Raw genomic sequence first — 16,475 nt, 5'->3', positions numbered from 1 at the left:
AATATTTAAATGTTGGAGCCTTTAAAAAAAAACTGGCAAGTCTAATAAAAGAAAAGATACAACTAAACACTAAAAAGTTAGGAAATAAGAAAAACACTACAACCACAGATACAGAGAAAAATATTTTTAATTATAGGATAAATATATGCAGAAATCTAACATTTTTAAATTCTATGAAAATGCATGATTTTTTTTAAAAAATATAATTTTAAAGTTGCTATTCAAGAAGTATGGTTGCCTGTATAGGACAAAACCATAGAAATTTTCAAAATGTTCAGAGATTTATCTTTTGTCTTATAAACAGTGTTATGAGGGGGTTCCTCCAAGACATCAAGGAATATACAGCTCCTACCGTATTACTAATTTATACCTAAAGCAATAGAGAAATTCCCCTTCTGAAGCTAAGAAAGAAGAATATAAAAATATAAGATTGTAATCTAACCTTTTGTGAATATAAATGTAATAACCCCAATTAAAATGTAGGGAGTTGAATTTAACATTATTATACTTAAAATGTGGGAAAGTTCACCATGATTACAGACTCTGTCTTATGCAGAAAAAGCTCTGTATTAAGAAATCTGTTAATAATAGTGTATTGTGGTAATAGACCACAAAATAAAACCAAATGATAACCTCTAGTTGCCAAGAATGTTTAATATAATTCAACAAGAACATCCCCCAAAATGTTTGGTGTATTTGAACCAGAAAATCATTTCCTTTGACTGAAGGCCTGCATCTGAGTCCAGTAGTTAACATTAAAATCTGGTAAAATACTGATGGCATGCTAAAAAGCCAGGGTAAGAGCAAAGCTATTGCCATCACTTATTCAATGAGGTATAAGCATAGCAAAAGAAGCATGAAATTATTATTTATGCTTAAAGTGATCAGCTATGAAGAAAAGAATCAGTGAGGATCAGTGAGAGTTCTGAAAAGTTATCAAATACAAAATCAATTGACCCTACAAGGAACAGCTTTCACAAAAGCTCTTAAAAATGGGGGTTGGGCGTTGGAGAATGATCACAGTCAAATAGCAACAAAATATAAGACAGCTAAAATATAACAAATAAGTTTACAGCACATTAAAAAAAAATTGAAGGACACACAAGATGTCTTCAGTAACCTTGACACATGACAAGTTCCTCAATAGGAGACTTCAGAGTACAAACTTTACAACTCTTTCTCAAATAACCTAGAATCTTAAAGCAATTCTAAAGAAAATGACAGTAGACTTTCTTTTGGACTTTACCAAAATATAACTAAAGCTTATTGATGAGAATAAAGGAAAAACATAGCCAAAAAACAAAAATATTTTTAAAATAAGAGTAATATTACTTCATTGTAAACAGAGTAAAGCAACTGATACCACGGCAGTAGTTAATAGACTTCAGGAAGAGCAAACAAGTGATAAATCCAGAAACCACTCTAGGGAGAAGAATTTAATATCTGATAAATGTCAACTGTTCAAAACAGTAAAAAGGATTTTCAATAAATGATGATGTAAGAACTAAATAAATATTTAGGCCCTTAATCATACCTATGCCAAAAATAAATTCCATTTAGAGAAAATATTTAAATCCAAAAAAATGAAAATACAAGGAAACAAACAAATATGCATGTAACACTGACACAGAGAAGATATTTTTAAATATATCACCAAATGCAGGACTCATAAAAGATATTTATTGTTGTGAAAAATACAATGTTTCTGTATATCATAGACATCAAGAATTCAACTGGCACATACTGGAGAAGGGGCAGAATGTCTGCACAAACAGAATAAACAAGTGATTAGTGGTTTTAATATATAAATACCTCCTACTAAGTCAATAGAGAGTGAATCCCCAACAGAAAAAATAGCATATGTATTCCTTTATCCCTTCAACAGACATTTATTGTGCATCTAATATGCACCAAATTGCTATGGGCAGAGAATGCAGTGTTGAAGAATCCAGACATCCCCACACAGTCTCTTCTTCATACATTCTAGTGTGGGGAGAAGGAAATAAAACAGAATAAGCAAATAAATAAGATTACAAATAAACTGGGAGAGGAAATGATTGGGAGGTCATGACTACTTTCAATATGGTGCTCCAGGCAGGCCTCTCTCAAGAGGATGCACTGTGATGGAGGAGAGGGTGGCCATGAAGGGCAACTTAGAAACAGTAGCACTTACTAACCCCCTGAGGTACAGAAAGAAGCCTGCTTGGCCGGTTGGTAGAACTTGCATGGCCACACATGGTAAACAGCGAGAGGAATATACACAGGATGTCAGAGAAATAAAAAAGGGTCAGATGGTGAAGGACTTTGTGAGCCATGGTAAAGAGTTTCAATTTAATTCTATAACCAACAATTTATTTGGTTTAATGGATGAGAAAGGTCACTACCACCAAGTTATCACAAATGTCCTAAAGTAGGTCAAGAACAGTAGCTGAGAGACCATGCAGGACTGACACAGAGGTCACAAGAAAAAAATATTGGTCAGGATTAAGTGATAGTACTGAATTTGGAAGGAGGCAGATTAAAGACAATTTTGAGTCAGGCATGATTGTCCACACCTACAATTCCAGGCCTTATGAGGCAGAAGCTGGGAGATCACCACAAACTGAAAGCTAACCTACTCTACATAGTGAGTTCCAGCCCAACCAGAATTATGCAGAAAGATTCTTTCTCAGAAAAATAAAAAGGACTATTTGAGTAATAAAACTGATCGATTAGATGGTCTACTTTGTAAGGAACTAGTCACAAGAGAAGCAGAGGTGGCCTCTGGGTTTCTGACTAGAGAAACTGGCTGAAACGTGGTGCCATTTATTCAACTGAACAACTGATTAAGAGGAGGAAAAAGATGGTAACAAGAGAGAGAGAGGGGAACCTGAAGCTACTCAAAAGACCAGAAAGAATGAGATGCACAGAGCTGAGAGAAGGGCCTTCAAGCTTTTTTCACAGTCACAAAATGGAAGGTCATTTCCATACATTGTAGCAGGAAGATGAGGAGGTCTGTATACAACTCTTGTTTCTCAGAGAAATATGAAAGAAAAGGGACACTCTGAGGCGATACATGCATAAAAACAAGTAGGCCTAGACGTGGGGACCAAGATGACCACAGGGAAAAGATTTGCAATAATGTGTTCAAAGTAGGAGAGGTTGGTTGGGTTTTGTGATTTTCTTAAAGGCAATGGTCAGTTGTTCCGGTCAGGCCAGCGCGAGGCAGAGGTTACATACAGCCAGGGTTGGATTTTTTTTTTTTTTTTTGGCTAGGAAAATAACTTGGAAAAAAACTGAGGTTTGAGAGTGCTGAGAGAATTGCATTTCAAGGCATGATTACAATGGGATATGGAATCTGGGCTAGCCAAGGAAATATATACAAGACATGGCCTGCTCAACAGCAGAAAAGTGAGGTCAAGGAACCAAGAACTCAGGACAGGGGATGGTAATCAGAGGATGGAATGTCTGGTGTGTCAGGTCAGGTCCTAGCAGCAGACACCAAGACAGAGGTCACTGTGCAGCAACTGTGTTGAGGGGACACCTGAGAAAGACAAAAGAAAACAAGAGGAGAGAAAAGGGCCTCCATGCCATAAGGCAGGTCTGACTCACCTGTGAAAGGCAAGAGCAAGAGGGGCTACAGACTGAAGCCAGCAGTCCTAAGGAAATTTCCGCTAAGAGTTGAGGGGCCCCCACCCCAAAATCGTTCACTGAGGGACCATGAATGTCACATGAATGTCGAGGCTACCTTGGCTATGACCAGTCACGGGGAATAGCCCAGGAGAAGCACAACCTCCTTGTAAACCCAGGGGCAGAGTCCCTGGGAAAACAAGAGGGGCTCAGCCAACCAGCCTTCCCAGAGCAGCTTTGAGAGGCACGTGATCACCCCTGAACAACATTCTAGAGAGGGTCCAGTTTCTAAAGGTGGCCAGCTAGGTCCTTGGAAACAAGGACCGACTCCAAAGAGAAGAAGGGTAATTGGAGCTGAAGTTACAGGGAAGAGAAAGCCTAATGTTCGGAGTTCAATTACAGTTGTGCATGACACAATTCTGCATTTGTTAGCCACCCAAGGGCCAACGAGAATTTGGACAGCAGGAATCTTCGGCAGACGGGCGTGGGAGGTGGAGCTTGATGAGGCCTTGAGGTGAAGAAAACGAAGTTGGCTTCGAAGAACTAATAATGAAAAGAATCTGTGTGGGAACGGGGGGGGGGGGTGGCGGGGGGGGGGGGTCATCACAAGAATTACGGAAAAGGAATCGTGTGCGGTGAGATTTTCCAAGAAGCCGGGATTTTGAGGGCGGGCTGAAGAAACGCGTTGCACGTAGCACTGAGAGGCCCGGCGCCCCGAGGAGCAGGGCAGGAGGCGGCAGCGGGGGCCGGCGACGCCGCCCCGGCGACGGTGGACGCGGCGGTCTGCGGAGGCGACCCGGGCGCCTGAGGTCCGGCGGTGCGCGCGGCCGCGGGGGCGCGCGGCGGCGTCACGGGGCGGCCGACTTGCCGAGGGCGCGCGCCGCGTGCTGGCGCTCCCTGGCGGCGCCGCGGAGCTTGGCGCGGCAGCTGGAGGCGGCCTGGCGCGTGGTGACGGCGCCCGCGGGCGGACGCAGGATGGCGGCGCTGCGGGGCGACGGCTTCGCCAGGCTTCGGCCCCCACGGGCGCAGCGGACCCCAGGGAGGAAAGACAAAGACACGCCGGTTAGCAACGAGCGGGAACCGCGCAGCCCGGGGCTGAGGCGCCGCGTCCCCCGCACCCACCAGGTAAAGCTGCGTCCAGGAGCCCGGCACCCGCGACACCCCGCCGCACCCCGCGACGGGCAGGGTTGCAGTCACCAAACCCGCCATGAGCTTGACCCAGAAATTCTTTTAACAAATGTTCCCTTAAAGAATAGCTATGAATGCAAATAAAATTTCAAAGAATGTTCAGTGCAACATCCATAATAGAAAACGGGGAAAGGGAAGGAAGGAAAATTGAAAATTTTTCATATCCACCAATAAAGTATTATCTTGCAGTGCAAACTAACTTGCTAATAAAATAATGCTGTGAGATAATACCTAACAATATGGGAAAGTAGTCAATGACAAAATCCATTTCATCCGCATTTGTAGTGTGAGCGTATGTACTTGTGTAGTATTCAGACAACACAAATTTATAAAATGATGGAGAAAAACCACAACAGTGTGTTGTTATTTTCAGGTAGTAGGCTGAAGATAGTCTTTATTTTCATTTTATTTATAACTCCCAAAATTATACAATAAGTATATTCCACTATTAAAATAAAAAATTAATGATGTTTAAATTTTATTCCACTTATGAATTTATAAAGTCATCATCTAGGGTAGCAAGGTGGTAAGGCATAAGGAGTTTTAAAGAATGGGCTCACTGAGATCTGCCTATCTTCACTCTAAGCTCTGCAGAAATCACAGTATTACAGAGTATTATCCCTTAAACTTTTAAGTTAATCAAAATGACTATCTTTTATAAAATTATACCCTATTATATTCTGGTCATTTCTACTTGAGAAAAAAAGTTTCCTGAGCTTTTGACAGGTTAATTTCAACTTGTAATTTCCTGAGACTTCGGAACATGGTAAGCCAAAAAACAGAAAAAGCTACCATGATTTTGGAACAAACATTTTAGATAATACCAGTGTTTCAGTTTCAGTAATGGTGCCTGTATCTGAAAGCATTCAATCTAAGAAAAAATAAAATATTACATGAACTATTGGCTAACTATTGGTCTTTTAGGGAATCTGTTTTGCTAAATTATTCCAGGAAACTACAAAAGGGATAATAGTACCAATGTGTGCCAGGGCTTTGTTATTAGACAGAAAATCCATTGTAACATAATCTTCAAAAATATTTTAAACTAAAGCAACCTCCAAGTTGTCAGATGGATTTTATTCGGTGATAAGCAAATCAAAGGTTAGATGTTTATGGGCATGTGCTCTGTTGTTTAAGTTGATGACAGAATTAATCACACCACCCCGAAGTTTCCTTCCTTCTGAAGGTTTTGGATAGAATTATGCCCAGAGGCACAACTTTAGTTAAAAAAAAAAATCACATACCAGAAATAAAATTTACAAAGAGAACAAATCCTAAGAAGCCAAACATTTGTGTCAACTTCCTGAACAAAATGAAGGCTGTAAGAGCTTCTGAAGAAAGTATTAGGTCTTAAAAATCTAACCATCACCAAATGATGTCAAGTTAGTTACTTTTAATTTTTTTTAATTATTTACTGTTATGTAGTCTAGAGCATGTGGATGTCCAATAGTAAAGCCGAGTCCAGCTGACATGTCAGGCTAGGTAGCAAACACCTTCATCTGCTGAGCTAGCTCACCAGCCCTGATTTCAATTTAATTTAACATTCTGGGATGTGTATTATGTCTTAGGGGCTTTGCTCAGACAATAACAGTAGACAGATGATAGACAGACAGATAGATGATAGATAGATAGATAGATAGATAGATAGATAGATAGATAGATAGATAGATAGATAGATAGATAACCTAAGGTCCCTATTTCTGAGGATTGTCTAGAAAACTAGTTTCCCAGTATTAGGATGAGTCAGACTCTAAGGCTAACCTGAATCCCTAAAGCACACTGCAGACCTGCCAGGGCTTTTCTTCTCATATTCTTCAGATGAACCTTCTCATTTCCTGTCATTCATTCCTTTGCTCGGATTCATAAAAGCATCCCACTGTCTGCACACTAGATGAATCAATAGCTGTTAACCTTTGAGGAGAGCCAAAGACCAGTCTGAGGCTCTGCCTAAAAATGTCATCCTCCAGAAACTTGCACAGAACCGAACTAGAAACTGACTTCCTGAACACAAACGTGAGAACAAACAGCTGCTTCCCTCGAAATGCTACTTTCATATGTAGAAAACTACTGCTTCCGGGGCAGGGGTGTGTGTAATTTAAAAGGTTTTAACTGCTCAGTACTAAGTCTTGATGAGACCTGATTTACTTGATTTAGTTAAATCTGTGATCTGGCCTATATTACAGCAAATATCCTCCATCTTTACCGTCAATTGGGCCATTCCCCCTGAGGCAACAAATACCAGAAACCTTGGCTCACCAAGGTATGTAAAGCCCAAACAGAATGTCATACAGTGTTCTTGCCAGGTTAAGTTAGCCTGTATAATGGGACAACCAAATTCCTCCAAGACGCATGTTAGAATCAACACACATTATATCCTCTCCATCAAGTTCAAATAAGTGCTCTGCTAAGTCAGAAAATTTCTGTGTGCTACAGAGAAAATATACTCTGTTCCTATTTCTTGGCAAGACCTCTTGGAAAGACAATGGCTGCTGCTGATATGCAAAGTAATGAGATACAATAATGTGTGCCAGTCCTTTGCTCAGCAAACTGGAAAGCCATGCTACGTGCCTGGCATCACCAGGGCACTGTCTGACCTTCCCCTGAGCCTATGCCTTTCCCCCTCCATTGGAATATTTCCTTAAGTGGGACTGAAAGCTAGAGCGAATAGTATTTGAGGATGCTGACAGTCTTCTGCTGTGGAATACCCACAGTTCTGAAATGAATATATTTGCTGATACTAAAACAGACATGGAAACAAAAATGGATGTGCTGGGAGGCATCAAGTTTTATTCAGTTACATGCTAAAGAAAAACTTACTTCAGTTTTCTCTTATGGATCATTATTTTAGAAAATTTGAGCCAAAATATTTTATTCTTTTTACCTTAAAAAATGTTTCCCACCTGTGTGCTTTTCTTGTCATTTAACTCATTAAAGGGGGGAGGGGTCTTCCTACTATTCAAGTTCTCATTTTCTCTCTACGTCCTTCTGCCCCCCAATCCCCCCCACACACACACATATTTTCTATAGCGCTTTCTCTACTGTTTCCTACTCTATTTTGCTTTTCTTAAAAAACAAAACAAAACAACAACAAAAACCCAAGCCAATCCTCCAGATGTGTGGAGAAGAACACTAACAGCATTTATTGTTGATAGGGTGAATCATCTCTTCTGTACCCACATTCATACAGAAAGTTTTGACTTGCCTACTGTGTCTGCCAGATCAGCAATGTCGTTGTTGCCTGCTGAATTAACCAACCAATGTGCTACCTCTACTCTTAGCATTCCAGTCATTACCTCTCAACACTATGGCCAATTCCCTACTCTAAGACACTGCCTCCACTTTAAAAATAATTCTCTACTATATAAGAGAGAATTGAAGCAGAGCTTGAAATAAAAATGAATATGGCTTAATGGAAGAAGTCACAACTAATATCTACTCAAATAAAACACAAAATCAAATATATTATGAAGCCAAGCAGTAACATTAAGATCACATATCCCAACAAATTAATACTATAGATGGAAGAAACATGGGAATATAGTATTTGAGTACAAGAAACTAAAATCTTAAAGTAATAAATATCTCAAAATAGTTGTAAAATAATTCAGAGTGAAATGATATTACCCTAATTAGTTTAGAGAGCCAACATTAAGGACAAATTAAGGAAGTAAATGAAAAGAAAGAATTGCAAGAATAAAAATTACTCAGAATTGTTCAGTTGGGACTCCTGCTCCCCCTTGCACAAGCTGGGAAATCCTGTTTGCCCTACTTACTCCATCCCTCCCATGCTGAGAAAACTCTGAACAAAGGAATGCCATCCAAGTGCATGCCCAAGGACCAAGCTGGGCACAGTCCCAGCTCCTGGGTGGCACGTCATCACCTCTTGCCTAAAATCTATAAAACCTCCCTGCCTTAGCCTGGGCATGTGACTTATTTGGCCCTGCTTTTGGTGCTGGTGAACCTGCCCAGGAACTACGCCCAATAAACCTCAATTTACCAGTTTTTAATCTAGTCTGATCTGGCCGTTTGCATCAGCAGACACATATCAAAAATATGTAAGATAAAATAGAATAGTTATCTACAGAAGTGGCCCAAAAGGCTCTTTCTCACTGCATGTAACAAAGTGAGGTAGACCCAAAAGCTCTTTTGCTTATTAATAGTTACCATTCACTTGCTGGATACCAGACATTAAGCTATGTGTTTTCATATACATTACCTCAAATTTCTTTTTATTGAAGTCAGTTTTGTAAAATGCTAGTTTTAAAAAAATGTGCTCAAGGAGATAATCTATACCTCCATAAGAAATTAGGAAAGCAGAAATTGTCAATGCGCATGGCCTGGTCTAATATGAAAGGACACCAAAAATTGAAACTGTCTAGTCTGAGTAGCAATTGTGCTCATAAGAGAAAGATGTCACACTAAACTGACTCAATGCTTATCAAGAAACTAAGCTTACATTACCAAAAGAGAAACATAAACACCAACCCAGCCTCAAACCTTTTGATCTATAATAGTGTCCTGACTGCAAGATATGCTAAGTGCAATGATGGCACAAAGCTTATGTGAGTAACTAAACAATATCTAATTTGACATAAGGCCCAGTCTATGAGATGGAACGCATACCCAGCACTGCTTGTGTGATCAAGAACCTGAGACTAGATAGATATCCCAGGAACCTAGGTTAAAATTAAATACTTCTGTACTAAAACAAAACAAAAACATGTAGTAATAAAATGACTCCTAATGACATTCTACTATACTCATAGATCAGTGCCTTGCTCAGCCATCATCAGAGAGGGTTCCTCTTGCAGCAGATGGGAACAAATACAGAGACCCCCAGCCAGACATTAATTATCCAGAGAATTAGAGACCTTGGAGCACTCAGCCCTAAATGAAATGTTTCCTTCAAATCCTTCCCCTCAGAGCTCAGGGAACCCTGTGGAAGAAGAGTTGGAAAGAGTGTAAGAGCCAGAGGAGATAGAGGATACCAAGGAAACAAGGCCTTCTTAATCAACAGGACTGATGCACATACAAGTTCACAGAGACTAAGGCAGCATGCACAGGACCTGTATGGGTCCACACCAGATGGGGTCCTACAGCTGAAAGGAGAAGTGGGCATATGTCCTCATCCATAACCCAGAAGCTATCTCCAACAGATAAGCAGCTGCAAATGAAAATTTAATTTTCTCCAAGAGATTCTCACTGGGGAAACAAACTCTTAAGGGTAGGCTGTATGCCTAGCAGTAAATGACCAACAGAAAACAAAACTGAGCAGCATCTTTGCTTATCTCAATGTCATGGCAGAGCTCTTTTTTATTTTTATTTATTCTCGTCTTTTACTCTATAGGTCTTCTGCATATATATTATGGCTTCTAGTTTTGTGTTTTTATGAGATTGAGTGTGCAGATGAGTGGGTCTCTGTGTCTAAATATAAAGGCTCTTTGTGCCTTTTCTTGAGCTCTTTTTCTTCTGTTTCTTCTGATCTATTCCAATGTGTTTTTATTTTATCTTATTTTATTATATCTTGTTTTATTATTATCCCTTATAAGCCTGTTTGTTTTCCAGTGGGAAATAGAAAGGGGGTGGATCTGGATGGGAGAGGAGTTGGGCAGCAACTGGGAGGGGTAGAGAAAAGAGAAACCATAATCAGGATATATCATATGAAAAAATGTGTTTTCAATAAAAGAAAAAATATAAAAAGAAACTCATTATAATTTGCTTTGCCATATTTGCCTACTGGAGGAAAAATGCACTGACTGAATATTAGATGCCACTGTACCCAGTACTTCCTAGTGTAAATGAAAGGACTGGCACTGTGTCGTTCACACACCAGCACTTGTGAGGCCGGGTACAGTAAGTGTCCTCTAGCACTAGTCAGTTCTTTAGGGGAACCAGAGAACAGGTGGCTCGTGGAGACTGAGCATGGATCCCCAGGACCCATGAAAAGTGAGGGCATCCAGAATGCCAGCCACAGAAGGCTGGAAACAGGATGATTCCGGGAGCTCATGAGCCAGCTAGCCCAGTCAATGATGAACTCCCTGGAGTTCATTCAGGAAGAAACTCTCAGAAAATAAAGTGGAAAGCAATTTGGAAAAGCAGCCAGTGTCAACCTCTAGCCTCCACATCCGCATGTCCATATGTCTAGACCCACATGAACACAATCATACAAATACATCCACATGCCATCCACACACATAGACTGACAAGCAGTGTTGCTTCTCACTGGCCCCAAGACTGAACATTTGTGCATTACCATACAAATTTACATAAGTCTAAAAGTAAATGAATTTCTCAAAACCTTCCGACCATTTCCTTCTTAGTTTTTGCTTTGTTGTTATTTTGTTTTATACTAGGGACTGCACCAAGAACTTCACTTATATTAAGCAAGCATTCTACCACTAAGCAACATCCCAAGCCTTCTGCCATTTTTTCCTTTTTTAAATAGAAAAGTAAATATTCAGATTTCTATTTTTGGTAACTAGCAGTAATAGCTGCTTTATAAATTTCTCTAAATATTTTTAACATCGGCATGATTCATTATAAAATAAATCAACAACCATGACTTCTTTTTCTCTAAAAGAAATGTGAACAGTACATTATATTAAACAGAAAATTATTTGATATGATATACTAGAAATGTCATTATTTTAAAGTCTATTCACTTGGCTTAGCAAAAACCAATTGCCTAAATGGAATTTAGTGGAAAGTTCATGGAGAAAAAAAAATGTCTAGATTCTATAATTTTCAGGTATACTTTTGAATATGTCTTTTAAAAAAAAGATACCAAAACTGTGAATGATACAGTGCAATTTGCAATGGTTGCATTATATAAAACAGCTCTCAAAAGCCCTAGACACTGGTTACTGCCTGCCTCTTGGGGAAGGAAAAAAAAGAGAATGGATGTGGTAAAGAGAAAACTTATCTTCCACAGCACCCTTTCTGCAATGTGCTTTTTCAGATATAATGTTATTACCTAACGAAACAACCCTTATGAGACAGCTTCTTTCTCTTCAGTAACTACACATGACCTGGGCAATCAATTTTCTCCATTTTAAAATGAAGTTACACTAAGTCTCTACATCTCCATCTACATTTCAACAGAATTATGGCTCAACAAGTATACATGAAATGCCAGCTGGCAAAAGAAAACCATAAGCCTTACTTTGTGGCAGTTTACATCATGTAATTATTTACACTTCTGCCTGCAGTTTCCATGAAGGCTGTAAAAACAGCAGCGTAATCAAGAATCTGGAAGAAAATTCAGGTTTGCAAACTTAACAATGTTTTCCTTCTTTCTATTCTGTACCAAGTAAATTGTGGGTAAGTGCACATCCAAACTATTGCCTCCAACATACACATCCCAATGAATAAACAAATCATAGATGTACATACAAAGAGGTTGACTTTTATGATAGTTTAAAATAAATCCTAAAATAAGAAAATGTTGAAACTCACCCTTTTTGTACCCCCAGAATCTCCTAAAACCATTTATAATCTTCTTAAACAGAAGATAATAACAGAAGAGATAGCAAAAGTAGAAAAGTATAAAGATAGTACTAAGAACAATAGTGTATGAAGAAGGCACTATAAAGAGACCAAAACTCAGCTGCTTCCTTGCAAGGCAAGGAAAATGGGAAGAGGCCTGGTGGTTCATTCATTTATAACCATATATGCCATTGCTTCAAACTGATGGATAGTCTTGGTCTCCAAAGGCTAGATTTGATTCACAAGGACAGCAAAATTAATATGAATGCAATATTACTAAGAGTAAAAGTGAAAATAAACAGAAAGGCAGATACTGGAAGATCAATGGAAGAAGACGTGTCTGTGGGCTAAAACAGTCAGGAACAGATTTAGAGAAGACAGGCTTCGAAGTCTGTATGATCAGCAGAGGGATGGTGGCACCAGGAACAAAGGGAAGAAATCAACAACAGGAATCTCTTCTAATATGATGAAGCAGTAGTAAGATGATGATTCAGTTTATCATGGCTTGCTTCTAAGTAGTAAGTTCATTAAAAATGTTCAAAATTATTTTCTCAAATTTTCATTAGAGAATGATGGCATGCTAGTAATAGATTTCAGCTGACTACTAGGGGCTGAAGAAAGAGCTCAGTGGCTAAGAGCATTTGCTGCTCTTTCAGATGAGTTTGGTCTTGCACACACTGAGCGGCTCACAACCACCTGCAAACCCGGCCCTAGGCCATTCAACACCCACCATCCAGCCTGATGATACACACATGCATGTGTACATATAAACACATACACATAAATACAACTAAAAAATCTTTTTTAAAGAAACTGACTGTGTAATTCAACTACAAGATCAGCATGCACCTAGATCCACTTTTTAATAGGGCAGAGCCCTAGGCATGAGAAAACTGTACTTACACAGAATGTCTGGCACCCTTTCCCAGTGTTTTCTTGCAGGTACCTCATATTATTTCCTGTCATAACCTTCATACTCAGAAATCAGCTCCACCCAAAAAGCACAAAACCAGGAAATCAAGTGGTGCCAGTTTTCCATTAAAATTATGTACTGGGCCTGCTAAATGAAATAAACTCTGGGTCTTTACTACATGAAAAAGAAAGTCATCTAAATTAATATAAAACAACAACAACAAAACTCCCTTCGATCTTTGTAATCTGTTGATCTTAAAAAGTAAAGAAAAGGACAATGTATAAACAAGTATGGGCAAAATACACAATACACATTGATGGTGCTCACTGTGAGAGGGACAAAGAGTGGGTGTGCTACTGTTGATTACATACTGGTAAACCTTGCAAGAAATTTCCAAGTGAAATTTCTCTCTAGAATGTTGGCAGATAGGTGAGAAAGAACAGCATGTATAAAAATGCCATGAAACAAGTGATGTCCTCAAGTCAGAAAATATACTCTAAACTTCAACTCTACAGTTTTTTGTTATACTTTAAACACCTAAGCATACTATTACATTTATTATCATTTCCTAATGCTTTGCTGGAATGTGGGTTGGTATACGGAAGCCTGCTTGGAGGGACAGGATCAGTGTTCACAAAATTAAATGCTTAAAACTATAGTAAAATGTTATAGTTATAATACAGTTCAGTGGTACAGCAATCTGCCTTGTGTTATGTGATGGGGATATCAGGCCTTTATGCTAATTTTTAATGATTAAGTCAAAGTTAAAACATAAAAGAAACCATTTTCAAGACATTAGAACAGAAAATTATAAGCCCCCACCCCCAATTTTCTATAGCTCCTGTAGCTTTACTCTGTCTTCTAACTCATGTCTATTAGCATTCTATCGCTGAGCTTAAGTTTTAGGGTCACAACTCATCCAAAAACTTACTCTACTGGGACTTCCCACACACACAGTCTCTGGGGAATTCTTCCCTTTAAAATCAGATATTTAAAGTCAGTCCCCAAAAGTGGATAGCTCAAAAGGTATGCAAGCTTACACTTCCTGTATTAAATGAGTGGAGTTCATGACACGGAGTTGCTGACTTCTGAAAAGTCACTCGCTGTACCTTCCTGAGGACCTTGTCCTAGGGTAAGCAAGCTCCTTCATGTCTTGCGACAAAAATATCCATCTGAACTGTTGTATTGTTCAGCTCCAAGATCAAGGCAAGTTTTATTGCTAGGTTTTTCCTTCAGAAAGGTGGAACAAGGAAAGAATAGTGAAGTCCAGAGGAATGTATGTGGCAATGTATGACCCACGTTCTAACATCTAAGAATTCATCAGCCCAAAAGATGCAGCTCTGAAAAATAAAACTAGCATATTTCAGTCACTTGTTCAGCCTTTAATAGCATTTTTTCCTTATACTCTAGCTATGGTTACTAATTAATCATATGGATTATACCCTACTTAAGTACATATGTATGGTGTGTGCTGTATATGAGTTTTAGGAGTATATGTCAATGCATGCACACACAATGACCACAGGAGGATGTGGGCTATCTTCCTCTGCTTCTGTCCATCTTATTGCCTTGGGACAGGGTGTCTCATTGAACCAGAAGTTTGCAATTTGCTAGGCTGGCTGGCAGCTACTGGAATCAATCTAACTATTCCCACTTCACAATATGGGGTTACAGGTACCCCGGCCTTTTCTACATGGGTACTTGGAACTCAAATTTAGGTCCCTGTGCCCTGCCCCTACTTGATGCTGCTTAAGCTGAAACACAGGCCATTCCTTTCCAGTCAGAGACATAGAGACTGTTCATGGAAAACACCTACAGTTCAAAACTATGGGATTCAACAACAACAAAAAAATGTTCATTCCAAGAACATCAACATATTGTTTTATTTAAAAAAAATAAAATATTTCTCTTTAAAGGAGTGGTCTTTTAAAGTAAGTATCAGAGATTTACCTCAAAAGCCCTCTGAATAAAATGCATCAATTAACTCACATCTCATGCTACTACAGTTTATGTATGTGTATTTGATATTACCTTTAATTTAAGGTAATATCAAATACACATACACACATGTATAAGGAGAGGCAGACACAGAGATAACCAGTTCTTGTTAGACACCATTTCTCAATTGAACCATTAAAATAGAAACAGAGAAGCTAGGTGTTACCCTAATCACCAAGGAAACCAAAAGAACGCACGAGGTAGTAGATACAGTGACTCTATTATTCTAACTGGTAATTCTTCAAAACCTGTGGCTTCCACATCTACATCAGTACTAATGGACCCAAAATGTCTGCCCTGGGCAGTCTCTCCTGACCACTAACCTGAATGTTCTAGAGAAGAACCTCAAACTCAACACGTTGAAGTTAATTCATTCTCTTTCCTCCTCCTGAATTCCCTACCTTGGAGAATTCTGCCCAACCAAAATGCCTGACACTGGAAATCACCAGGGTTCGTTTCTTATCTTCATTGTCCAGAAAATTCCACTCATGAAATTGTGTTGGCAGCCTTCTTTTTGTCTCATTGCTATTGCCTAAATTTTGCCATTTACACATGTTTACAGGGCTGAAGCTCATTCATAATTAATTTTCCCACCACATACATCTTTTCACTCCACTCCACATCTGTCTCCTCAGTGCTATGAGAAGACCCCATTTAAAATCCTTCAATGGCTACTCCTAATCTTGAAAATGTAATTCAAAGTACTTACTGGGTCTATAACATCTCAATTTGGCCACTGTCTAGTCTCATATTCCTTCATTTAATCTAAATGTAGTTTCTAGTCTCTTAATCTAAATCTGGTAATTTTTTGTGCCTCTTTTAAAACTCAAGGATAAATTTAGGAATTAAAAGTGACTTTCCCAACCCCAGCGTGCCTTAAGATCATACCTTGTGTCCTTACAGTGCGCTTACTCCTCTTTCACAGCACCTGAGTCCACCACACAGAAAGCTGCGCTCAAGATGTCTGTAGATGAATGGTACAAAACAGCAAAAGCTGTACAAAACATATCCCATGGAATGGCTTTTGATAGCTGAACAACTAACTGCTGGGGGTGGGGAGTGTTAAGCGAGACATGGTGGCACATACCTATAATACCAGCATGTGAAAGACTGAGGCAGGAGGATTTGAGTTCAAGTCCTGCCTAAGTAGCACAGTATGTTCCACACCAGTCTGGACTATATAACAAGATCCTGTCTAAAAATCAAAACAAAGAAAATGTAATTCACTTATTACTGTAATACTAACTTCACTGTTGATACTTTAAAGTTTCTTTCACCTTTT

The 16,475-nt window shown here is 39.1% G+C and overlaps 1 protein-coding gene across 3 annotated transcripts in view; it reads right to left on the bottom strand.

Annotated features, from left to right (window-relative positions):
• Nucleotides 1–4,366: 4,366 nt before the first annotated feature.
• Nucleotides 4,367–16,475, bottom strand: part of Znf800 (zinc finger protein 800) — a 45,215-nt gene continuing 33,106 nt past the window's right edge. The window contains exon 5 of one of the 3 annotated variants that reach the window (XM_076566604.1): nucleotides 4,367–4,617. In XM_076566604.1, the coding sequence (XP_076422719.1) occupies nucleotides 4,458–4,617 (160 nt within the window). In that variant the 3' untranslated portion in view covers nucleotides 4,367–4,457. The remainder of the gene's footprint in view (nucleotides 4,618–16,475) is intronic. The other 2 variants (XM_076566603.1, XM_076566602.1) reach the window with 2 other exon arrangements.

This window comes from Peromyscus maniculatus, chromosome 3 (assembly GCF_049852395.1).
Source record: "Peromyscus maniculatus bairdii isolate BWxNUB_F1_BW_parent chromosome 3, HU_Pman_BW_mat_3.1, whole genome shotgun sequence".
NCBI lineage: Eukaryota > Metazoa > Chordata > Mammalia > Rodentia > Cricetidae > Peromyscus > Peromyscus maniculatus.
The sequence above is the reverse complement of the archived record's forward strand: the minus strand, read 5'-3'. Positions and strand labels throughout refer to the sequence as shown.